Source organism: Armigeres subalbatus, unplaced genomic scaffold, assembly GCF_024139115.2.
Source record: "Armigeres subalbatus isolate Guangzhou_Male unplaced genomic scaffold, GZ_Asu_2 Contig1020, whole genome shotgun sequence".
NCBI lineage: Eukaryota > Metazoa > Arthropoda > Insecta > Diptera > Culicidae > Armigeres > Armigeres subalbatus.
This window is the reverse complement of record NW_026941760.1, coordinates 25,667-51,508: the sequence shown is the minus strand read 5'-3', so window position 1 is coordinate 51,508 and position 25,842 is coordinate 25,667. Positions and strand designations below refer to the sequence as shown.

General features: G+C 39.6%; 2 protein-coding genes and 1 long non-coding RNA gene across 6 annotated transcripts; 1 reads left to right on the top strand and 2 right to left on the bottom strand.

Moving 5' to 3' along the window:
- Positions 1-2,298: 2,298 nt before the first annotated feature.
- LOC134202121 (NKAP family protein CG6066-like) lies at positions 2,299-9,167 on the bottom strand. Of its 2 annotated transcripts, XR_009977149.1 has the most exons (6): positions 8,929-9,167; positions 8,605-8,803; positions 5,481-5,890; positions 5,021-5,250; positions 3,587-4,655; positions 2,299-3,522 (listed from the first exon to the last, which is right to left on the bottom strand). XR_009977149.1 is itself a non-coding variant. In XM_062677188.1 (4 exons), exons 3-4 carry the CDS (start codon positions 5,876-5,878, stop codon positions 5,079-5,081), a joined length of 570 nt encoding a protein of 189 aa, XP_062533172.1. In that variant the 5' UTR covers positions 5,879-5,890; positions 8,605-8,803; positions 8,929-9,167; the 3' UTR covers positions 4,745-5,078. The 2 variants fall into 2 exon arrangements, 1 of the variants encoding a protein (XP_062533172.1); XM_062677188.1 differs by lacking the exons at positions 2,299-3,522; positions 3,587-4,655 and having other exon boundaries at positions 4,745-5,250.
- Positions 9,168-10,510: 1,343 nt separating this feature from the next.
- Positions 10,511-13,694, bottom strand: LOC134202120 (uncharacterized). Of its 3 annotated transcripts, none has more exons than XR_009977148.1 (3): positions 13,445-13,694; positions 11,242-11,608; positions 10,511-10,957 (listed from the first exon to the last, which is right to left on the bottom strand). It is a non-coding gene; the product is annotated as an uncharacterized LOC134202120 (long non-coding RNA). The 3 variants fall into 3 exon arrangements; XR_009977147.1 differs by lacking the exon at positions 13,445-13,694 and adding an exon at positions 12,565-12,631 and having other exon boundaries at positions 11,242-11,577; XR_009977146.1 differs by lacking the exon at positions 13,445-13,694 and adding an exon at positions 12,565-12,623.
- Positions 13,695-13,973: 279 nt separating this feature from the next.
- LOC134202123 (uncharacterized) lies at positions 13,974-18,482 on the top strand. Its single transcript, XM_062677189.1, has 3 exons — positions 13,974-14,239; positions 15,949-16,813; positions 16,878-18,482. Exons 2-3 carry the CDS (start codon positions 15,959-15,961, stop codon positions 18,480-18,482), a joined length of 2,460 nt encoding a protein of 819 aa, XP_062533173.1. The 5' UTR covers positions 13,974-14,239; positions 15,949-15,958.
- The last annotated feature ends 7,360 nt before the right edge of the window (positions 18,483-25,842 follow it).

Sequence of the window (25,842 nt, the reverse complement as noted above, 5' to 3'; positions counted from 1 at the left end):
TACTCGAACCTTATCCAAAAATGTCAATAAAGTCCGCAGAACTCGTGGCAAGTGCAATGTATATTCGGCTTGCAATGGTTGACTTTTATGGCGGTAAGCTCCAACGAGGATAATACGCAAATCTCGCATTATCCTCGATTTCGGTAAGCTTCAAGCCGTATTATACTCAAATTTAATCTCGGATTTAATCTTAATACGCCGATTTCGGAGTATTAAGATAATACGAGATTTTCTGTAGGTACGCAGCCAAATCAGAACTTGCTCTCACAAACACATGTACAGAGAAAATGTCAAAACAAATAATCGTCATCGTTCCGAGCGACGTCGATTTCGATCGATTTCTCGGTTGTTGTTTTAAAAATCCTCTGGTTCAAATTAATTCCAGTCAATTTAATAATAGGTTTAACTCCGTAATTTCGATCGTTTCCTACCGGTGCGGTTCAGTTACAGTGTGAACACAATACCACGGAGGAACACATACCCGGTCTTATCGGTCAGCTCGGGTAAAAACTTTTCTGAACTCACTCTTGAACAACAGGAGGCACAGCGCGCCAAATTGGACATGGAATTTGCTCGGGTGGACAAGAATATCACCACCCTCCGGACTGTGATGCAGTCTAAGATTCAGCGTATGGAAGGAAATGTGTCGACAACATTATTGGGGGAATCACGACGGGTGTCACCAGTGCGCAGTGCCCAACGGCTGACCAGACCACATCCGTCCTCGGTGGAATCACTTGTAAGATGACCCAACCGGTATGCGAGATGAAGCAATCCAATTTGTCCCGATCGTTCGAAAAACGTGTCGGATCGGTCTACGAAAATGTCAAGTCGAAAGTATCCTCGCGATCGAGGTCGGTGCAGAGTTTGTCAACGACGACCGTTGTAGGTGGTTGTAGCTCAATTACGATTCCTACTGTGATTCCTGATAAAAAAGTTGATTCCTAATAATCTTATTTTCGGAAACCAACACAGTTGTATAACCAATAGCGGTAATTACAGATACAATAAAAATATGTAATAATCATCTTTCAAATAAAAAATTATATAATAAAACGAAAATCATGAAGAATGAATGTAATAATATAGGGACGATTCTGTCCCAACTGCAAGAGTAATACCATTGACGAATACATAGACGGAGTGGTGGCCATTTTTTCGGGCACCACTATATACCCCTGGGGAGTGACGGATTACAATTATTATAATCACTCGACCATTGAGAAGCCCCTCAATTCGAATCACGTCAGTTTGACAACAGTTGTCATTTCCATTTTTGTTTATTTACCTCTGATGAAAGAAGTTTTCACTGAGGATTGATAGCAGTATATTTATGGTTGCTTCAAAGCTAAAATAACAAGAGAATACTTAGTTTGGTTACTTTCACTATGCTAGATTGGGATCTTGTACAATTCAGTGGATTTTCTACTTTGAGCGTGCTGATAGCAACAATGAGCGGGTTTTAGTCCTTCTGAAAACTGAATTATTCAATGCATAAATTGACCTTTATCGGATTTACTATTAATATTCATAAATTTCTCACATTAGTACTTATAAGTATATATTATAACTCTATAGAGTATACGGGTTGAGTTGTCGTTGCTATAGCGACGAATGCCTGCGGCAAAGTAATGTTTACCTACATCAATTCAAAGGAAAATATAACTATATGGTCGAATTCAATTTCACACATCAGATTGAGAAGTTGTTTGACCAGTATGCTGCCCATGATCGCATACTTGTAACACTCGCATTTTTGTTTATTTTGTAAAAAGCCTGTAAATCGTTCAGAAAGCTTAATATACTGCATCTTATCCCACAATAATAAAACAGGCTTTACTATCTTGCTTATCGGTGGTAAGCGTGAAATGATTGAGTTTGTGAAAAGGATTGACAAACGATTTAGAAAATCAACCAAAATGCAAATGTTACATTTATGCGATCATGGGCAGTATGGTGGTAGCGGTATTTATTCCAATAATACTGGAAACCACACACAAAAAAATCGTTGGTAAAATTAATAAAACGTTGGTAAAGTTAAGAAAATTAGTTAGTGATTTTCAGTAGAAAGTATGAAACTGTTAAATCTACAAGTCCAAGAATGTCACTTCGGTAAAAACTGTGACAAGAGTTGAGTTTTCAGAATAACACTTTCCTCTCAAAACTGAATGTGTATTTTACTTTCGAATTAACAGTATAGCTTTCAAAAAAACAAGTTATGTGCGCTTTCAATATTAGTGTAGTATGTCATATTAAAACTTCACGTATTGTAAATTGAATATTCCGTTTTCGTTTTATTAATATTTTTATTCACGAATACTATTTTTGTAAACATATTACAAATCATTATACACACATAAAACAATTGCTAGCTTACCGTCACTCCGTATTTCCAAGCCCGGTGTTGAATCATCGCCTCGCTCCGTTCGATCTGATCATCAGCTGCTCAATGTCCTGCATTTCGTGGCAACGTTCACAAAAGCCCGCACTGTACTCCATAACCTCTTCCGGTGTTTGTCCTCCACCTCCTTGGCAATGTTTTCAATGCCATTCCGACCGATTCGTTGGTTTTGACTTTTGAACTGACTGAAGTCTTGTTTGTTCCAGTAGGTGAAGCCTTGCGTCAGCAGCGATTCATTCCCAAAAAGCTCCTAATCTCTGAGCGGGTCCGCTTTGTGGATATTACGCTTTTCCTTCTATTGGACCTTGCTTGCTTCCATGCCCAGGTCCGGATTCTTGGGGACCTTGAAGTCGTGAACAATTGGTTGCTTCGGAGGAAGGGGAGCTATCGATACTTTGGGTTCGTAGATTCGACCTGCTTGGCAGCTTGCTCTGCGGTTTGCTTTTCACATTTCTGCAACATATGGTCGAAAACGCGATTGATGCTGAATCGAATGATGTTCAACATGATTTTGTTGTCCACAAAACGCCTTTGTTGAATAACCAATTTAACCACTTGATTAATAACTTGATTTTCGCACGTTTTGACCTCCTTTTTGGCAGCACCCTCTTCTATACTTCCGATTTCAGGAGAAAGAAAGGCTTCAATACCACATGGAAACGTTCAATCATTTTGATGCATTCATTAGCGTCCCCCGATGCATTCATTAGCGTCGAACCAGGAGTCAAAATCATTTCCGATGTTGAAAATATCCGGCAACAGAAAATTCAGCAAGGCCCACAACTCATGCAAATTTTTCTGCGTTCCTTTCAGCCGACCTCAACATCCTCAAAAATTCCGAAAGCCTCGATTTTCATTCTTGATACGACGATAGGCATTGGAACTACCGAGGAACGAGATGCGGACCGCGACGACGTTGAAGGGCAAGGAGTTGTAGAAGACGTGCGTTGCAACGGTGGGAGTTTGGGTTGCCTAAAAAGAGCATCCAACAACGAGAGAGCTTGCGTTTGAACGGCGTGCCGTTGACGTGGATTAACTACCGTGCTTTCACGAGGCGGTCTTTTCGGTTTTCCGACAGATAGGCTAGTTGACCATTTCAATGCGATGTGTTTTAGAATGCGCTTAAAGTAGAAAAGAAATAAAATTATTTTCGAGAACAAAAAAAAAAATCTAATTTACGATTACCTTTTTTGATTTGGGTGCCTGTTCTTTGGCCTTCGATTGGATTGCTTCAGATTTTCTTTTTAATGCGAACGTCTTGATTTTGTCAAGTGTTTAACATAGTTTTTTGTGATGACACCGAGGCAGATGTTGCAGGTGGTAATTCTGTTTCAGATTCAACAACCGGTTGATTGGCATCTTGAGGGTTCAGAACTTTATAATCTTCAGATATTCGAAGAATTTCACTTCCTGTTTCGATTTTTTTCTGTATTTGCAATGCCTCGTCGTCCTGAGTTTCCTGATGAGATTCCACAATTTCTTCGGGCTTCATTTTGATTACTACTTCATCATCATCTATTACGATAACCTATTGCTTTCTTGATTCAATCGCAAAATTTTCAGTAGAGTTGTTGAAATCACCTGACGTGAATTGTAATCGGAAAGGATCGCAACCATCCCACAGATTTTGATGTAAATTGACGTCGTTGTCATCGGACTCTTCTACATGTACCCAGCGCCAGCCATGGGAGTCAACTACCTTAAGCTTGTCCGGTGGATCGATTAAAACTTTTTCTGTCTAGAACGACCGTAGGTTCATTTCGGTGCTTTCACAATTTCCTAATTCCACTCCAACTCATCTGGTTGCTGCGTGCTCAACTCGGTAGTTTTCTCAGTACAAGCTACTTCATCAAAATGTCCAACATTCTCACTTTGTTTTGGATTCGAGCAATTTGGTTCTCGGAAAGTTCTCGGTCAGCTTCATGCAATTCTTGAATTACGCTAGTCACGCTTTTCACTTGGTGAACAGGAGTGCAAACATCGGGTCCGAGTTTGGCAGTAAATTGTCATCCGCAGTGTCCATGACGGTAGATGCGTCGATTACTCTCGATTGGATGCTCTCTAACGAAGGTGTGGCGTCAACTGGGGTAAAGTTTTGTGACTCAACTACAATGACCGGAATTGCATCTTCGAAGTCAGTTTGATCTGAACAATTATGCAATTCGATTTTGCAGATTGGAGTTGTGTTGTTGTGTTTCTATATTTTATCATTAGGATCGATTTGCTTCATGATACGTTGTCTCATCCAAAGGCTCTGAAATGGAAGTACCGTGACCTGCCCTAATTCCGCGTATCGCCTAATACCGTGGTTATTATAAAAAATAAGAAGCTGGCTATCGTGGACATCACATTATTTAGTGAAATGTTCAAACATAATATGTTTGAACATTTCAACAAATAATACTATGTCCATGATAGCCAGGTTATGATTTTTGATGAAAACCACGGTATTAGGCGATGCGCGGAATTAGGGCAGGTCACGGTATGTATTATATTTTTCATTGTCCATAGGTCCATATTATTTAAAAACAGTAATATAAAAGATAACCCAAAGGTGGCGGCAGCACTACGAAGGGCATCTGAATGGCGATGTGGCAGAAAATAAGTATGGTGACGAACCTGAGAGCACGCGCGCAGTTAAGTTAATACTAGCTAACGCCTGTTAACGCTAAACTACTCAACGCTTGTCATTGGCTAGTTTAGCGCTGATCATCTCCTTGAACTGTGACAGGATCTTGTTTTCGCGCTTCTGACGTTCTTGCTTGCTGAACATGACCAGCGCTCGTTTTTCGTCGGCAGAATAGATTTGATTTTCCTTACGAATACAGACCGCCTCCATACGACGATGTCTGAAAAAAAAAAGAAAAATTATGTTATTAATTATCTTTTAAATTGTTCATCCATATAAAGAAGAAAATCATGGCAAAAGTAATAGATAGCCGAAGCGAGAATAGAAGAACAAAAATAATAAAACTAAAAAAGAACGAAAAGCTTAATGGAAAAGCAGCGCATTAATGAAAGTACATATACGAAAATTAGTAAAACGACATAATGATTAAAAAAAAGTGATAAAACTTACCTGCTACCGCTCATCACGTATCCAAAGTCCTCAAAGTTGACAATCTCGTCCGATGTAAGCCCGATTTCACCACGCCGCGGAATTCGCTTGTCCTCGGTCACATAGGCGGCCATCGCGGCACCCTCACCAGGCAGCAGTGCCCGACCAAAGTCCTTCTGGCTTAGATTACGGCTGGTTTTAATCGGTCCCACGACGCCATCGCCCAGTTCCTCGTCCGCGCCACCACTACCCATGGAAGTTCCGGCTCTGGCTTCCGCTTTGCTACCAGACTTTTCGACCCACTCCTCTTCCTCCTCGTTGTTGTCCGATGATGACGAATCCGCGGATGATGAGGAAGATACCTTCTTTTTCTTCTTAATATGCTTATTCTTTTTGCGGTTCTTCTTATTGGATTTCATGAATGGCAATGGCTGGAAAAAAAGGTGAAAGGTTCAAAAGTTGTTCCAATTTTGAAGCCGGACAAAAATCCAGCGGAGGCTTCTAGTTATCGCCCAATCAGTTTGCTCTCTTCAATAAGCAAACTGTTTGAAAAGATTATTTTAAATAGAATGATGGTTCATATTAATGACAATTCTATTTTTGCTGATGGTTTGGTTGGCAATTTGGTTTTCGCCATGGGCATTCAACCACTCATCAGTTATTAAGAGTTACGAACTTAATTCGGCTCAACAAATCTGAAGGATATTCGACTGGAGTTGCTCTTCTTGATATAGAGAAAGCATTTGACAGTGTTTGGCATGAAGGTTTGATTGTTAAATTGTGGATAAAATTTTGCTGCAATACCAGAAAGAAGGCACTTCAGAGGATTCAAAATAAAATTTTGAAAATGATTCTGAAGTTGCCTCCGTGGTATAGTACCAATGAACTTCATAGAATTTCTAATATTGAGACATTGCAACAAATGTCCAACAAAATAATTTCGAATTTTAGACAAAAATCGTTGCAATCTTCTATTGCAACGATTAGCTCCTTGTACCCTTAGTATAAATTAGGTTAAGTTTAGTTTAGGTAGAAAACATTGTAATTCCTACATGGTTTAATTCAACCAGAGAAAATATCCTAACTGCCAGAGGCAATTGAAATGTATTAATAATAACTAAAAGCGTAACATAGCAAATAAGGATGATAGTGTTAAGAAAACACGGAACACCTAGTCTAAGAGATAAATGCATGTATTAGATAATTAGCAAATAAAATTAGTTGAAAAAAACGGATACTTGCAGCTTTTTCACTCTAGCTGATGTCAGATAGACAACAGTTCCCAGGCTACAATAACAGCTATGCACGCAACCCTTACCTGGCGATCGATTGTTATCGGCAGCCCGTGGAAGCGGGATTATTGACTCAAAAGGATTCCATTCTAAATCTCAAAAGGATTGCTTTTGGTATCCAAAAAGGAGTTCATTTAGAACGAAAATGATTCCAATCGGAATCCCAAAAAGATTCAAAAAGAGAATTTCAAAAAGATTTCATTCGGATTATCAAAAGAATTCTATTCAAAATCACGAATGAATTTCTTTTGGACCTCAAAACCTTCCATTCGAAATCCCAAATAGATTCCATTAGGACTCCCAAGGACTTTATTCGAAATCCTAAAAGGATTCCATTCGAAATCGCAGAGAGATTCCATTCGAAATCTCAGATGGATTTCGTTTGGAATCTAAAAGGATTTCATGCGGATCTTAAAAGAATTTTTCATTCGAAGTCTCAAAAGAATTCCATTCAGACTCATAAAAGAATTCCATTTAGAATTTCAAAAGGACTCCATTCGAAATCTCAGAAAATATCCATTCGGAATCTCAAAAGGATTTCATTCAGATAAAGTATTCCTTTGGAATCCCAAAAAGGACTCCATTCGAAATCCCAAGAGGATTCCATTCGGTATCTCAAGATGATTTCAATCCAAACCTTAGAAGGATTTCATTCGGAATCTAAAAGGATTTCTATCGAATCTCAAAAGAAATCCATTCGGAACCTCAAAAGAATTCCATTTCAAATCCCAAAAAAATTTCAAAATGATTCCATTCGGAATATTGAAAGGATTCTATTCAAAATCTCGAATGGATTCCTTTCGGACCTCAAATGGATTCCATTCTGAATCTCAAGAAAATGATTGCATTCGGAATCCTAACATGATTCTACCAGAAATATCAAAAAGATTCTACACAAAATCTCAAAGGACTCCATTCGAAACTCCAAAAGGATTTCATTCAAAATCTCAGAAGGATTCCATTCAAGATCTCAGAAGGATTTCGTTCGGAATCTAAAAAATTTTTTTTTGAACTCAAAAGAATTTGGAACTTCAAAAGGATTCTGTTCCAAATCTCGAAAGGATTCCTGTCGGACCACAAAAGGATTCCATTCTGAATCTCAAAAGGATTACATTCGGAATCCCAAAACGATTCCATTTAGAATTACAAAATGATTTCATTAGGAATATCAGAAGGATTCTTTTCAAAATCTCGAATGAATTTCTTTCGGAGGAGTTCATTCAGAATATTAAAAACAATTCCATTCGGAATCCCAACAGGATTCTACTAGGAATATCAAACAAACGGATTCTACTTAAAATCTCAAAACGATAGCATACGGAGTCTTAATAGGATTTCAATCGGTATACCAAAAATACTCCATTCGAAATCCCAAAAGGATTCCATTCGCAATCTCAGAAAAAATCCATTCGAAATTTCAAAAGGATTTCGTTTGGAATCTCAAAAGAATTCCATTCGGACTCCCAAAAGAATTCCATTTGGAATTTAAAAGGATTCCATTCAGATAAAGGATTAATTTTGAAATCCCAAAAAGATTCCATACGGAATCTCATAAAGATTCCATACGGTATCTCAAGATGATTTCAATCCTAATCTTAGACGGATTTCGTTCGGAATTTAAAAAATTCATTCGGAAATCAAAAGACTGGTTCATTTGGAATCCTAATAGAATTCCATTTGGAATCCAGTTATTAGCAGGCCTAACTGGTTTGCGACCTCTTGGCAAACCGGAAGATTGGCCATTTGTCTCATAACAATCTGTCGTTCCCGTTCCTTCTTTTCCGACTCGACATCTTGTTCATCTACGATAGACATATAAATTTCCTCCAACAGTTGCCCTCCAGCATACATACCTTCGTCGCCACCACCGACTTTAACTTAAATTTCGGTCGCTGTTCCGTAATGTTCGCATCATCACCTTCCAAGATAGCAATCAGATTGTGGTCTTCCAGTTCTTTAGTAGCATGCGTCGCCGCCGGAATATCGCTACCTAGGATCAAGTCTATAGGAATCTCAATCGATCCACTAGACTAGAATTGAAGACCCGGGAATCTGATGCAATTGTAAAGTAGAAACATCACCATTCGGAATCTCAAAAGGATTTCATTCAGATAAAGGATTCCTTTGGAATCCCAAAAAGGACTCCATTCGAAATCCCAAGTTCAAGTATTTCTTACCTGCTGTTTGTGACCGCATACGTAGAATATTATATGTCGATACGTCGAGAACCGCTGGTGGTGCATTCATGGAAGGCCACTATCACGCTGGCTGTTTGCGGTGGAATCGGACCTGGGGACCTAAACATTCGGGAAAACTGGAGAAACATCGCTCAAGACCGACGGTTATGGAGCCAGGCATAGCTGCATCGGTAATGTTGCCAACCAAGTGTCCATGTACTCATATAATCGGAAAAGGATTCCAGTTCGATTAAGGTCACCAGTTGTGGTAATTGTCCTTGTTGCTGTATGACTTTGGGTTTCTTTATTCACGCTTTGCAGGCTAGAATAGGTAAATACAAATCAATAAACGGTGGTCACATCTGACATCATGATATATTATTTCAAAAACCAAAAAAGAAAAGCACAACTACACAAAGCTACAGATATTTCCCTACATTAATCCCATTCCAAACAGAAGCTTTATATGCAACTAGTTTATTTATGGACGCAGTAGCGCCCGTGGCAAGTGCTTTTTTTTCATAATAAACGGGTCATTAATTCATGCATTAAAAAAAACAAAATTTTTAACGTCTGTTTTCTGTGATTTTTTTAATCAAATGCTGTGTCTGGTTGTCTAAGGTTGTCACTGGTTTTGTTTTCTGTATCTGATAGTAAAAAAGAATTGAGGTGTCCAACGAACAGGACTATTATATAGTACAAGGCTATTATATATACTGCCGCTAACCGCAAGTCGAGCACATCTGTATATGGACCTCCATATACAGATGTGCTCGACTTGCGGTTAGCGGCAGTATAGTATATGTACATATTCTTCTGCATTGGCATTACATCCCCCACTATGGGACATTGCCGCCTAGCAGGTTAGTGTTCATTAAGCACTTCCACAGTTATTGACTGTGAGGTTTCTAAGCCAAATCACCATTTCACCATGAGGCTAACACGATGATACTTTTATGCCCTCGGAAGTCGAGACAATTTCCATACAAAATATCGCCTAGACCGACAGCGGGAATCGAACCCAGTCACCATCAGCATAGTCTTGCTTTATAGCCGCGCATCTAAAATGTTATGCAATGTTAGCGATATCAAATATGTTATTAAAACTCAACTGTTATCTCTTCCGTTTAATACAATAAATGAAAATTCAACATAATGGTTGAATCGCCATTTTAGAAGGCCGATTCCAAAATGCAATCTGTCGGGAATTCCTGTTGAGGGCCTTTTACAAATTACGTAACGCTGAAGGGGGAGGGAGGGGGTCAAGCCGAGCGCTTGGCTTTATTTGTACGCGCTGTGAAAAATAAAAACATATCTGATCAGACTCACCATTGGCTGCAGGTACCAGAAACATCCACGGTATATTCTTCGTCCCACTCCAAAAATCGCAAAACATCGGTTTCGGGAGAACATGCTCGTCCTGTTAGACCGTTTCTTCGACTGGATTCCGCTTCATCTCTTCCATCTAGAAAGTCCGACTTCTTCCGGGAATCATCAAGTCGTTTTCTGTAGATTCCAATAAATGCTCCAGGCCACACTTCAAATCTAGGATGTTTTCCTAAATAGTTAGGATTGTGGTCAGCATTTCCAGATGAAATTGGAATTTGGACAAACTGCTTTTGCACAACTTCGAGCGGCTGCTGATCTATTTATTTCAAGATGTCATGTTCCTTCTCCATGCAAACCAACAACGTTCGGTTTAGCACGAGATGTTCCGTGATTGCGTCCTCCTTTAATTGGGATAATGTCATAGGCAGAAGCTTATTAGCCTCAAAATGTGCTGACTCGTACGGTCCTCTCGCACCGGCCAGTGGAACTTTGATACCGTTTTCAAACATTTTAGTCCGCAACGCTACTCATTACAGTCGATAATTGTGTAAATTTGATGAGCCGTTGTTTCCAGCGCCAGTTCAAATATCAGATATTCCTTGTTGCCACCACCTGGCATCAGCTCCAATTTCAAAGTATTCCATATATCGTCCAAGTGTTTTTCATATCCGGTATGTCAAACGCTCCGCAATATTTTTTTCTGGAAATATGGACCATTTTATAGTAGGTATATCAACATATTATCATTCGCTCACTAGTAGGTAGATATGTATTATTGAAAAAACATAGAATATGATTCCAAGTTTTACTTTATTCAGCTTAAGAAAACTTTTCTCTGTATCTGTATCTCTGTCAAACGCAATGCAGCGGAACGGCGATTTGACAGTCAGCCCATAATATTATATTTTCTGTCAAATTTGCCGTTTCCGTCACCGTTCCGCTGGCATTGCGTTTGAGGCTTATAAGGGTGCACTACATACTTACCAGCAATCGTAACGAATCCATCTTGGCCACCAGCAACTTTTTGTATTTGGCACGTTCATCCTTCGCTTGGCTGGAAAGTTTGACGGCCGAACCACGCGGGAAGTGTTTAATAGAGGCTCCAGAATAGCTGGAATTACCTAATGGTTTTTCAACCGGTCACAGTCGTCGCAGTAGTATGTGTTGTCTGTGCCTCGGACAACAAGTCGGATGAAAGATTTTTATGAACGATAGAAAGCAACTGAGTAGCTTTCATACGAATAACGGGGTCTTTGTGGTTTAACGCAGGGCACAGTTCTTCATCAAACACTGAGATGTCTGGTTTTTTGCCAGTAAGCTCTGTACGAATATACAAAATATGGGAGCTCGACTAAAACAATAACAAATAGATAGATTAAGGGTCTGTTCAAATATTACGTAACACAGTAGGGGGTGGGGGGTTGTTTAATTTTTGTTACGATTTGTTACGCAAAATGTAGGGGGTGGTGGTCCTTTAAGATTTTTTTACGCGTAGCAAATTAATTGCAGAGAAAAAATATTAAAATTTTAAAAAAATATTCATATAATACACTCACAAAAAACTCCGCATTATATTCATGAGTTTACACATGGATTTTTGCAATGGGGGTAGCGAAATGGATTCCATATTTTCGACACATATATTCCATGCGTACACATGCATTGCATGTATGTTCACACATACTTTCCATGTGGGTCATAGTATCCATGTGTGAATTTGTATGCAAATAAGTATGTGCCGACGCATGATATGCATATTTCAAAATACATGGATTTTTGCCATAAAGTATGTGTCGATTTTCCTGAGTGTATACAATACATAATAATTTATTGTACCGTGTTTCAAATGTTACCAAAACAATACTTTTTTCATTAAACTGTTTTTGTTACGCGTTGCGCATAGGGGTGGGGGTAGTTCTGAAATTTGTTACAGATTGTTACGAGGGGGTGGGGGTTCTTAAAAACATCGTTTTTCGCGTTACGTAATATTTGAACAGACCCTAAGTAAGTAAATACTACACGTAAAAAAATAACCTTATATGTTTTGGCAAAAAAACATTCGAAAATACTTATACTTTTCATTATGCCACCTAATGAATGACCCCATACCAAAAAGCTAATAACATTCATAAGTTAATGAAAAGTATAAGTTTCGGAATGTATGTGACTAATGCGATGTATAAGTTTTTTCTTATACATATCATTAAGCGGCTGCTTTGGCAAAAAAGTATTAGAAATATTAATAATAAATAACATTAAATTTTTTTACGTGTATAGGAGTATCGAAAGAAAAATCAATTGCCTTACCATTTTCTGTTTTACCGCGAGGTGGCACTGAAACGCAGATTGTTTTCTTGCTCCTAATATTGTACTTCCAGTTGAAAACCGAAGTGAGCTCTCGCGACAATCGAGTTTTCTCCCGTTTCCTTTTGTCGCAACTACGTCGCGACTAGTGCGCATCATGGCGCACGGCGGTGGCATAGATGCGCACTAGTCGCGATGCAGTTGCGACATCAGGAAATAAGGAAAAACTCAATCGTCGCGAGAGCTCACTTCGGTTTTCAACTGGAAGCACAATAGTTCAATTACTACAGTTTGTCTTTCATTTCTTTCTATCGGCACCGATTTGGGATTGTTCCACGTTCGTTGTACCAATCGACTGTTTCTCCAGCAAATGGTTCGGTATCTCCTGGCTGGCTTCCATTAGAATCGAATTGTACGTATTGATCATTTTCAGGGATTCGCCTCGAGAATAACCTTTTCACTGGAAATTAACTATTGTTAGTATCTCCGTGCTGTTTGTTCGGTAAACGGCTTCGCATCTTCTACATGCGTTCGCTATCGATTCACAGCTTCTCGCAGCTGCACTAGTGGCAGAGTCAAACGTTTTTTCAGGGATGCTGTTTTTGTCAACCTATGGAGGAGAAAAACGTGAGTTAAAACAGAACATTTTCGCGACTAACAATACATCCGATTTTAAAAATCCCGTATGAAATTTAGAACGAATTGTAATTAAAAACTAAACGAGAAAAATGGAATCAGCGGAAAAAGTCAATGTTTACGTTTGAGACTTTCGCCCTTATGAAACAACAATGTCGTATCTTCCCATGACGTTGAACTCAAATTTCCTTACTGCTTGCTTAATATTAGGTGCTCTCAGATACATATTCAATCACAGAATACTTACGTGTCAGGATCGTTCGGAAATCCGTAAAATGAAACCGTATCTCCGGTTCGGCTTCCGCAGCCGTGCACCACACATTTTTTGCCCATTTTTCATTTTTCGATGACGATGATAAGAGCGAACGGCGAACCAGGTTCCGGTCAACTAAATCCTTTCCATTTTTATTAATGGAAGCAGCTCTCGTTCACATCACTATGCACAAATAAACATTATTTTCGATACGGATTAATATTCCTGCACGATGCAAAACCGAAACGACGACGCAAGGTGAGGGAGAAAAACAAACAGACAAACTGTCAAAACACTCGAAACGCCAAGAGGGGTAAGTCAGCGCTCGTAAAATATTTATGTAATGTAATTCGTCACCCACGAGGGGTATTTTCTTTAAAATGAAGAAGAAGACATGGTGCCCGATTTTCTGATGGCTTTGTACCGGACATTTCGGTCTATGTATTCGTCAATGGTAATACCTATTAAACACAGTTTAATCACACGTCCGAACTCAACTTTTACAGGGAGTGTGGTAGTGCTATATATATTCCAATACATATGAGAAGCTTCCAACTTCCAGTGCGGTTCATGATTCTCTCTGTCAGGAGAGTCGAGTCAGTCTTCATATGTGCGTCGTTCGGTCTACTCGTCCAGTCGGCTACGTGACGGAGAATCATTACAATCTATTCGGCTACCACAAGATGGCGACGAGGTGCGCGAATCTAAAGCAGTGCCAATAAAAGTAGTGTTTGATCTATCTTGTTTCTCGACGATATAATAAGATTATTGGTTGCAAAACCGTCCAAGGTAATAAAGCGAAGGCAGTGTCACATTTCAGTGAGATTTATTAGATTAGTGTTTATTATGAATAAATAAAGTAGAAAAATGTGCCGTTATCATATCACAGTTTATTGAAGAAAAAAAAAACTGAAAATGAAAAGTACTAGGAATGGCGTCATTACGAAAATAAATCCAATATTTGAAAAAAAAAAGTCTGGAGTACAAAGACGCTTGTACGGCTTCATTTTGGAAAAAAAGGGTTTAGTGAATGTGCTTCGTAAAGGTGTAAAAATGATTATTAGTTTTGGCGCTATATGTTGCTGCATTCTCGGTTATGGATTACTTCGGAGAAAGGAAAAAACCTGGAAGGAAAGTAACAGTGAAAACATAAAGCGGCATGAAATGTTAGTAGAAATCCGCCATTTTGTGAAAACCTAAACGTAGTGACTGGCTACCACTAATACTAGGCCAATCGTGAACTGTATTTGTGAGTAAATGTATATCATCGGAAGAAATGAGAAAAAAAAACTGCTAAAATCTGACAAAAGTGAGCATAAGGAAAATGGATTAACTGTTGTAGTAGGTGTGTGAGTGTGTTAAAATCTAGGAATATGTAGAGAAAATTTTCTCGCATGACAAGTCGAGAGAGAGAATATTTTTAACAAGTGCTCACGGTAGCAATGCGGTAATGTGTGTGTTCATTTTTTTAAAATTTCAACTAATACCACAAATCACCTACGGAGGGAAGAAAAAAAAATGGTAAGTGTATGACAATACTTTATAGCATTTCTATCGTGGAATGAAGCCACTCACATCAGAAGGTACGCCTGAATTCTTTTGGGTAATTCCTGTATAACATCGCTGAAGATCCATGTGGAGAGAGCAGGTAGGTGATGCGCTATATTTTTATCTTTTCAACGAGAACGGATTATAACGGAAAAAAAAGGTGCGTTGCATATTAAATAATAATCTGTTGAAAGTGTAGTGGTAAACAGTTATGATGGTAGATGCAAAAGAATTTGAGAGTAGCATAGAGCAAAGCTCAAATGAGCTGGATGTGTTAAATTTATTATCTTTGAATAGATATGGAATCGTTTGAGGTATTGACCTTGTGGCAGACCAAAATAAAAAGTTATTCACTCTTGTATGCTGTGATGCCTGCAGGAGACAGAAAAAAAATTGTTTTGTAATATTTACAGAACACAGCCGCTCTTCAATGTTGCGGGTATGGTACAAACAAATGTTTGTAGTTCGCTCTTGGATGTTGCGATGTCTGCAGATAACAAATGAGCCGCTCTTCAATGTCGCGGGTATGGTAAAAATAAACAAATGTTTTTAGAATCGCTCTTGGATGTTGCGATGTGAAAAAAAAGGAAAGAAAATCGCTCTTGGATGTTGCGATACGAGAGTGCAAGAATGAATGTAGCTCAACATTATACAAGGAGAAAACGGTGTACTACAAATAAAGTGATACTTGGAGATAACAGAAAAAAAAAACGAATGGATCCAAACATTTTTTTTTTAGGTTTTGTTTATTTTTTTTCAAATTTTTTTGATATGCTTCAAATGTCTCACAGCGCTTACAATATAACAACAAAATTCATTTATCAAAAGTGACGATGATCTAAATAAACATTGATATGAAAACGAGCACATTTATAAAAGAAAGTACATAACATTAACAATGATTTTATTTTGTTTTGTTTTTTTTATATATATACATAATTTGTGGTTAGATCCAACAAAATGGAAAACGGATCACATGAGAGTATCCTGAACGAATCGATTGTCCAAAACAAGGTATCATTCTTCAACCCGGCGGCATATAACTTGCCACAATTCAAGTATAAGCATTTACCCCAGTCTGAAATTAGACATGCTTGGAGCTCATGGATCCGGTGGTTCGAAACCATTATGGCAGCTGCACATATTACAGATGGTCATGGTCGTAAGATGCAGCTGCTTGCAATGGGCGATCTGGAACTGCAAAGTGCATACTATGGCATACCAGGATGCGCAGAAGATGATGCAGATCCCCTGACAGATCCTTATGTGTCCATCAAGGAGAAATTGACACAGTACTTTTCACCGAAACACCATGACACCTTTGAAAGATTTCTGTTCTGGTCCATGGTTCCGGATGATCATGAACCAATAGAAAAATTTGCGCAGAGAGTACAACAGAAGGCAGAAAAGTGTTCATTCGGCAAATCCGAGATAGAGAGCAGGCAAATCGCAATCATGGATAAAATCATCCAGTATGCAACCGACGACCTAAGGCAAAAGCTTTTGGAGAAGGAACAGTTAGCTCTTGATGAAGCCTTGAAGACCATTAATGCTTACCAATCAGTTAGGTATCAAGCATCAAAGATGAATACTAAGCAAGGCTCTGCTTTCCATCAACATGAAATGGTCAACCGACTATATCAAAACTCAAAAAAACCATTGATACCCGACAGCAAACCGAGATGTTTACGTTGCGGTTACATTCGCCACAGAGAAGCAGAGCAGTGTCCGGCTCTGGGAAAAACCTGTCTTCGATGCAATAAACCCGGTCACTTTCAATCCGTCTGTAAAACAAAAAGCTATACAGTCAACTCTGTAAGTATATTTAGGTGTTAGGTGATTATGATTCTAATAAATTAAATATACAAATTTTATGTAGGGAAATTTTGATCGCAAACGTAAGGCAGTTATCTCGAACAACCAAGGGCCTTCTCGCCCGGCAAAATTTAGACCGGTTTTCAACATTGACGAGCAAAGGGAAGAAACAAAACGCGAAGATCATGCTGTGTATAACGTCGGTGGCTCCGATGAAGTAATAACGTGCAACGTAGGAGGCGTTGACATAAAAATGCTCATAGATTCGGGGTCTAAGCATAACCTCATAGACGACACGACATGGCAGCTAATGAAGCTTCGTGATGTGAAGAGCTTTAATGAAAGGTTCGATCATGAAAAACGATTTCTGGCATACGGACGCGTTCCTCTTAAACTTGTAACAGTATTCGATGCGGATCTGGAGGTTGAGGATGGAGATCGAAGGCTGAAAACAACTGCGACATTCTATGTCATCGGTAAGGGTCAGCAACCCCTTTTGGGAAAAACAACTGCTCAGAAGATCGGAGTTCTCAAAGTAGGGCTACCTAGTACACAATACAGTTCTATTCATAGAATAGAAATGAGCAAAGAGCCTTTTCCGAAAATGAAAGGAATAAAACTAACCCTACCTATCGACAGAACGATTCCGCCGGTTATACAACCACTTCGCCGATGCCCAATCCCGCTTTTGCAGCAAGTCGAATCAAAATTAGACGAGTTGTTGCGATTGGACATAATAGAGAAAGTTATGCGTCCAACATCGTGGGTTTCTCCTTTAGTCCCAATATTAAAAGACAACGGCGAACTTCGGTTGTGTGTTGACATGAGAAGGGCTAATCAAGCAATACATCGTCTAAATCACCCACTTCCTATCTTCGATGATTTGCTTCCAAAATTCAGAAACGCGAAATTTTTCACCACATTGGATATAAAACAAGCATTTCATCAAGTGGAGCTAACAGAGGATTGTCGAGATATAACCACTTTTATAACCAATTGGGGCCTCTTCCGATATAAAAGACTCCTGTTTGGAGTTAACTGTGCACCGGAGTTGTTTCAAAATTTAATGGAGAGCATACTCGCTGAATGTCCGAACACAGTAGTATTCATCGACGATATAATGACTTTCGGGTCAACGGAGGAGGAACATGATGCTGAGGTGAAGAAAACTTTGAATACTCTCAAACGCTACGGAATTCTTCTAAATGATCACAAATGTAAGTTTAAACAAACGCAGACAGCGTTTTTGGGACACATTTTGACGTCGGAGGGAATCGCGCCTGCCGAAGAAAAAGTAAAATCGATTCTGCAGTTCAGGTCACCCCAAACTAAAGAGGAGTTACGGAGTTTTCTTGGTCTGGTCACCTACGTTTCCCGGTTTATACCAAATCTAGCAACAGTCAATCATCCACTGAGGGAGTTGTTGAAGCAGGAGTCATCGTTTGATTGGAAATCAGTGCATCAAGAGGCATTTGATCAGCTCAAGAAAATGATTGGATCCGTTGATAACTTGGGGTATTACGACCCTAACGACCGGACTCTTTTGATCACTGATGCATCTGGGGTCGGTCTGGGAGCAGTATTGCTTCAATTCAAGGAAAATCGGCCAAGAGTGATCAGTTATGCCTCAAAAAGTCTGTCCGAAACGAAAAAAAGTATCCGCCGATAGAAAAAGAAGCGCTGGGCATTGTTTGGGGAATAGAACGTTTTAAAACCTATCTGCTTGGAATTTACTTTGAACTAGAAACTGATCACAAACCACTAGAAACACTTTTCACTGCTACATCTCGACCGACTGCTAGAATCGAGCGTTGGATGCTTCGGGTACAGGCATTTAAGTTCAAGGTCGTCTACCGTAAGGGATCGGCAAATCTTGCGGATAGTCTTTCCAGGTTAGGAGAAAATGTCCACGATAACCAATGGACAGATGAAAGCGAAGTATTCATCAGGCGTATTTCTGTTCAAGCGTTGGCTGTTTTGCAAAATAACGTTTCTCGAGAGGATTTCGACCCTGACACTGAAATCATCATCAGAACCATCCAAGAAGCGGCCGCCGTTGATATAGAAGAGGTTATGCGAGCTACTGTAGAAGATCCTGAAATGCAGAAACTGACATTGAGTATAACGAATGAGTCCTGGAACAACGAAGACATGAAAGCGTATGCTCCATTCCGCCATGAGTATACTTACGTGAACTCACTGATTCTGCGGGGTGCTAAGCTGGTCATACCAAAGAGCCTGCGGCAAAGGATGCTGAATTTGGCGCACGAAGGACATCCAGGCCAATCGTTGATGAAACGGCGTTTACGTGAACGGTGCTGGTGGCCAGGCATAGATCAAGCAGCTGTTGATATTTGCGAAACGTGTGAAGGATGTCGCCTAGTTCAGATTCCTAACCCTCCCGAACCGATGATGCGAAGACCGTTACCAGATCGTCCGTGGGTTGACATTGCCATCGACTTTCTTGGCCCCATGCCGTCATCCGAATATATTTTAGTAGTCATTGACTATTATAGTCGATATATGGAGCTGGAAGTTATGAGCAGAATAACTGCTACGGATACGATCAAGCGGTTGAAGCGAATCTTTCGTACATGGGGATCACCAAGGACTATAACGTTGGACAACGCAAAACAATTTGTTTCTTCTGAGCTAGACGAATTCTGCAAAACAAACGGTATTCATTTGAACCACACTACCCCCTACTGGCCGCAAGCCAATGGGGAAGTAGAGCGTCAAAACAGATCGCTTCTTAAACGAATGAAAATTGCCAATGCTTTATACAACGACTGGAAGGCCGAACTGCATAACTATTTGGAGTTGTATAACAATACTCCACACTCAGTTACGGGAAAATCACCGAGTGAACTTTTGCAGAATAGAAAATTGCGATCCAAATTGCCCTGTATCGACGATTTGGACACTATACCACCCAGCACAGACTTCAGAGATCGTGATCTTGAGAACAAAATGCGTGGAAAAGAACGGGAAGATAGGAAGAGAAAAGCAAGATCAAGCGACATTTCCATTGGAGACACAGTGTTAATGAAGAACCTTTGCCCAACAAATAAACTATCCACAAGTTTCCTTAGCGAGAAATTCGTTGTGATAGATGTCGTAATCTGGCCAGTCCACCTGTAGTCCTGCTGTCCATTCTCTCACGTTTCGACTAGCAAGAAGCAGGGCCAACCGCATTCTCGCGTCGCGTCAAAACGGAGCTGTTCCGTCGTCGCTGCTCCCACGCTTCGATGAACAGGGCGATCCCGCTCATTTTGCTCGAAGCGGAGCTTATGCTGCAGATGGCTCCCACGCTTCGATTACAGGGAGCGGTACCACCCACCCGAGTTGAAGCGGAGCTGGTACACCAAACGGCTCCCACGCTTCGATTGCCAGGGGCGGTGCCACCCGCTTACCCGGATCGAAGCGGAGCTGGTCCTCCTGTCGGCTCCCACGCTCTATCAAAATAGAGCGGAGCGGTTGCTGCTCGTTCCGCGTCCGTCGAAAAAGTGACGAATTCACTGTCATGCCTGCGCTTTTATACTCCAAGAGCATGTAATGTTAGCGATGCGGTAGTCGTACGTCATTCTTCGTTTATTTCATTTTCTGTTTGAGCATTGTATGCGGTTCGTCAAATTTGGGTTTAGGTTTGTATGCACATGAGCAGTTATTGTGAACAATGAATTCGAAAATAAAATTATTATTATAACTATTTTTTATAATCATGTTTTATTGACTCTTTTTTTTTAAGTTCTTTGATATTATTTTTAAACATAAAGAATTTTTATTTACCTGGGTTCATATATATACTACAATACTCCTCTCCTGTACTCTTGTCGAAGATTTTAAATCTGTTATAAGGTTATGACAAACATTAATACTCAATTTAAAAAAAAACTAAACACTATAATTTTAAATAACACTAGTCTTCATTTATCATATATGAAATCAGATTAATAATTTTCTCCGCATATCAAATCTAACATTTTCGGGCTCCGAAGAAACAGCCTACAATTGATTTCGGTCATGCAGTCATGAATAGAACTTATCAGGCTTTACAACGTCAATCTTGCAAGCATCAAAATTTTCTCCGCATATCAAATCTTATATTTTCAAATCCCAAAAAAACAGACTACAGTTGATTTCGGTCATGCAATTTGGAAAGATTATGTTGGGCTCTACAACGTTTATCTTGCTCCCGAATCAGAAACACCATCAAATCTAACATTTACAAACTCCATAAAACAGTCTTCAATTTATTTCGGTCATGCAGTCATGAATAGAACTAACCAGGGCCTTAAAACATCAATCTTGCATGTGATCAGATAATCATCAAGAATCTTCTCCGCATACCAGATCTTATTTTTCAAACTAAAAAAATAGCCTTCACTTGATTTCGGTCAGGCAATTATGGAAAGAATTTGTCAGGCTGTACAACTCCAATAAACAAATTTAGCTGAATAAGTAAGCTTTGCTTTTTTGTAGTCAAAAAGACTATTTTTGGTCATTTAAACGTTTTACACATCTCCAATGTTTGTTGGGACGTCAATCTTGCTCCAGAATCAGAAAAGCTTCACATCTTACATTTACGAACTCAACAGCCTATAAATGATTTCTTTCATGCAACCATGAAAAGAACTTGTCAGGCTGTACAACGTCAATCTTGCTTACAAATAAAACAAAACATCAAATCTTACATTTTCGATCTCCAAAAAAAAGGGCCTACTATTGATTTCGTCCATGCAGTCATGGAACGAACATGTCGGACTCTACAACGTCAATCTAGCATCCGACCAGATAAGCATCAAAAATCTTCTCTGCATATCGAATCTTATATTTTCAAACTAAAAAAAACAGCCTACAGTTGATTTCGGTCATGTAATTATGGAAAGAATTTGTCAGGCTCTACAACTTCAATCTTGTTCCGAATCAGAAAAATCTTACATTTTTAAACTCAAAAAAAAAACAACCTACTATAGATTTCGAATTCAAAAAACCTGCTTACAATTGATTTCAGTCATGCAGCCATGGAACGAACCTGTCAGGCTCTACAACGTCAATCATGCCTCCAAATCAGAAAAATCATCAAGTCCTAAATTTTCGAACACCAATAAACGACCTACAATTGATTTCGGTCATGCAGTCATGGAACGAACTTGTCATGCTCTACAACGTCAATCTTTCATCCGATCAGACAAGCATCAAATCTTACACATTCGAACTCAAAGAAAAATCCAGCCTATAAATGATTTTAGTCAGGCTTTTCAGGCACTACAACGTCAATCTTGCATATTGTAACCATTGTCAACCATTTCTTCAAAACCCTAGATTTGGTTCTGGTCATGCAATCATAAATAAAACTTATCATCAATCTTGTATCTGAATAAGAAAAGCATCATCAACCTTCTTCGCATATCCTATTTCACATTTTTTAACTCCAAAACCCCGCCTCTACTTCATTCTGTATATGCAATCATAGGTAGAACTTGTTAGGCTATACATTATCAATATTGCATCCGAACAAGAAAAATCACCAGTGATAATCACCACATATAAAATTTAACTCCAAAAACCAGCCTCCAGTTGATTTCAGTCATGCAATCATGAATAGAACTTATCAGGTTCTACATTATCTATTTTGCATTCAAATCAGAAACGCATCAATAATCTTCTCCATATCAACTCTCATATTTTCTTACTCCAAAAATCCGCCTACAGTTGATTTCTATCAAGAGAGTTCCGTAAACTATCGATCATTGCAGTCCCTTATTCATTGGACTATTTTCTTTCTCCGAAGTGGTCGCATACTGTCCTCCTTAACTTCTCCTATTCATTAGACCTTGCCCGTTTTCTAATGGGATTCCATATTGACCTCTGCCTCTGCCATCAGAGTTTCAAATATCGAACTCCCGTTTCTCCATCGGAGTACGAGTTTGACGACCGCCTCGGGGCTTAGAGTTCCACTTCATAAGTCTTCCACCATCCACTATGAACCTCCGCCTTTTCCATCGGGGTCTTACACTTTCGAACTAAAAAAGGCCTACAATTGATTTCGGTCATGCAAACACGAAAAGAACATGTCAGGCTCTACAACATCAACCTTGCTTCCAAATAAGACAAAAAACATCAAATCTCACATTTTCGAACTCCAAAAAACAGCCTACAATTGATTCGGTGATGCCGTCATGGAACGAATTGATCAGGCTCTACAACGTCAATCATTCATCCGATCAGACAAGCATCAACATTTTTTCCGCATATCAAATCTTATATTTTCAAATTAAAAAAAAATCGGTCGTGCAATTATAGAAAGATTTTTTTTTAGGCTCCACAACGTTTATCTTTCTTCCGGATCAAAAAAAAAATCATCAAATCTAACATTTTCGAACTCCAAAAATAAACAACCTTCAATTGGTTTTTGTCATGCAGTCTATTCTTAATAGTCAGTCAGCTGTAGAAACATCAATCTTGCATGGGATCAGATAATCATAAAGAATTTTCTGCGCATACTATATCTTATTTTTCGAACTAAAAAAATAGCCTTCACTTGATTTCGGTCCAGCAATTATGAAAAGAAATTGTCAGGCTCTACAACCCCAATAAACAATTTTAGACGTATAAGTTAGCTTTGCTATTTTTGGTCATTTAAAAGCTTTACCCATCTCCCATGTTTGCTGGGACGTCAGGCTCTACAACTTCAATCTTACATCTTGTAACCATTGTTAACCATTACAAAAAAACAGTTTAGATTTGATTTTGGCCATGCAATCATAAATAGAACTTATCAGGCTCTGCATCATCAATCTTGTATCTGTATGAGAAAAGCATCATCAACCTTCTCCGCATATCAAATTTCATTACTCCAAAAACCAGCCTTTATTTGATTTCAGTCATGCAATCAGAAATAGAACTTATCAGGTTCTACATTATCTATCTTGCATACGTTTCAGAAGAGTATCAATAATCTTCTCCATATCAATTCTTATATTTTCTTACTCCAAAAACCTGCCTACAGTTGATTTATATCATAAATTATCGAGCATTGCAGTCCCTTATTCATTGGACTATTTTCTTTCTCCAAAGTGGTCGCAAACTGTCCTCCTTAACTTCTCCTATTCATTAGACCTTGCCCGTTTTCCAATGGGATTCCATATTGACCTCTGTCTCTGCCACTAGAGATTCAAATATCGAATCTCCATCGGAGTACGAGTTTGACCACCGCCTCTGCCATCGGCGTGCCACTTCATTAGTCTTCCACCATCCACTATGAACCTCCGCCTTTTCCATCGGGGTTCCAAAATCTATTGACCACCGCCTTTTCCATCGGGGTCCCTCAATTTGTTGACCACCGCCTTTTCTATCGGAGTCCCTTATTCATGCAGCCTCCGCCTTTTCCATCGGGGCCTTATATTTATCTGACCACCGCCTTTTTCATCGGTGTCATAAATTATCGACCTCCGCCTTTTCCATCGGAGTCTACATAGAATCTCATATTCCACCTCCGGAATAATTTTTACTTACCGAGTAGATTCTGCTTCTACCGTCTACGCCATTGTCGTAATCTGGCCAGTCCACCTGTAGTCCTGCTGTCCATTCTCTCACGTTTCGACTAGCAAGAAGCAGGGCCAACCGCATTCTCGCGTCGCGTCGAAACGGAGTTGTTCCGTCGTCGCTGCTCCCACGCTTCGATGAACAGGGCGATCCCGCTCATTTTGCTCGAAGCGGAGCTTATGCTGCAGATGGCTCCCACGCTTCGATTACAGGGAGCGGTACCACCCACCCGAGTTGAAGCGGAGCTGGTACACCAAACGGCTCCCACGCTTCGATTGCCAGGGGCGGTGCCACCCGCTTACCCGGATCGAAGCGGAGCTGGTCCTCCTGTCGGCTCCCACGCTCTATCAAAATAGAGCGGAGCGGTTGCTGCTCGTTCCGCGTCCGTCGAAAAAGTGACGAATTCACTGTCATGCCTGCGCTTTTATACTCCAAGAGCATGTAATGTTAGCGATGCGGTAGTCGTACGTCATTCTTCGTTTATTTCATTTTCTGTTTGAGCATTGTATGCGGTTCGTCAAATTTGGGTTTAGGTTTGTATGCACATGAGCAGTTATTGTGAACAATGAATTCGAAAATAAAATTATTATTATAACTATTTTTTATAATCATGTTTTATTGACTCTTTTTTTTTAAGTTCTTTGATATTATTTTTAAACATAAAGAATTTTTATTTACCTGGGTTCATATATATACTACAATAGACAGAACAGGATCGAACGTAAGAATTCAATCGAAGGACACTGGTAAGATTTACGACCGTAATACAGCACACTTAAAAGTCGTTAATGATCCAGTGGCAAATGAACTTGACGGAGAAGAGCATCCTGAGCTAACGATGTACCCTGACGACGGTTGTGATCAACAATCGTCGAACAAGACGATTCCAGTTCCAGGTTCGAACGCGGATTCAAACGGACGATTGCCGTCCGCTGTAATGCCCAGACGGTCAGGCAGAGCACCGAAACCCAAGCTTGTGTTTAGCCCACGTCGATAAGTATACACTTTCAAAAATGTAAGTATTCATTAGTTTTACATTAAAATAAAGATTTCAAAATAAGAAAAAAAAGAAATGTTCTGGAAAAGGGGGATGTGGTAGTGCTATATATATTCCAATACATATGAGAAGCTTCCAACTTCCAGTGCGGTTCATGATTCTCTCTGTCAGGAGAGTCGAGTCAGTCTTCATATGTGCGTCGTTCGGTCTACTCGTCCAGTCGGCTACGTGACGGAGAATCAGTACAATCTATTCGGCTACCACAGGGAGTTATTGATAAAAATCAGCAAAATCCATTGGAGCAATTTCTCGAGCACGAAGTCCGGTGAATCGTGGTTTTGGGGAACCTGTATGAGGAATTCTGATGAAATCCGTTGCAAGTTATGGGGAATTCCATCAAGCAATTTGGGACATATTTTCGCGAGTTGGAAATGCTTTGGGGAGTCCTTTTTATGGAATTGCTGGGGAATTCCATAAGAAAATC

What these genes read in the sequence shown, in the direction of transcription:
- LOC134202123 (XM_062677189.1), top strand. Translation starts at nt 15,959, where the DNA reads ATGGAAAACGGATCACATGAGAGTATCCTGAACGAATCGATTGTCCAA. An exon ending in AAAGCTATACAGTCAACTCT is followed by an intron (nt 16,814 to 16,877) that starts GTAAGTATATTT and finishes AATTTTATGTAG; the next exon opens with GGAAATTTTGATCGCAAACG.
- LOC134202121 (XM_062677188.1), bottom strand. Translation starts at nt 5,878, where the DNA reads ATGAAATCCAATAAGAAGAACCGCAAAAAGAATAAGCATATTAAGAAG. An exon ending in TACGTGATGAGCGGTAGCAG is followed by an intron (nt 5,251 to 5,480) that starts GTAAGTTTTATC and finishes TTTTTTTTTCAG; the next exon opens with ACATCGTCGTATGGAGGCGG.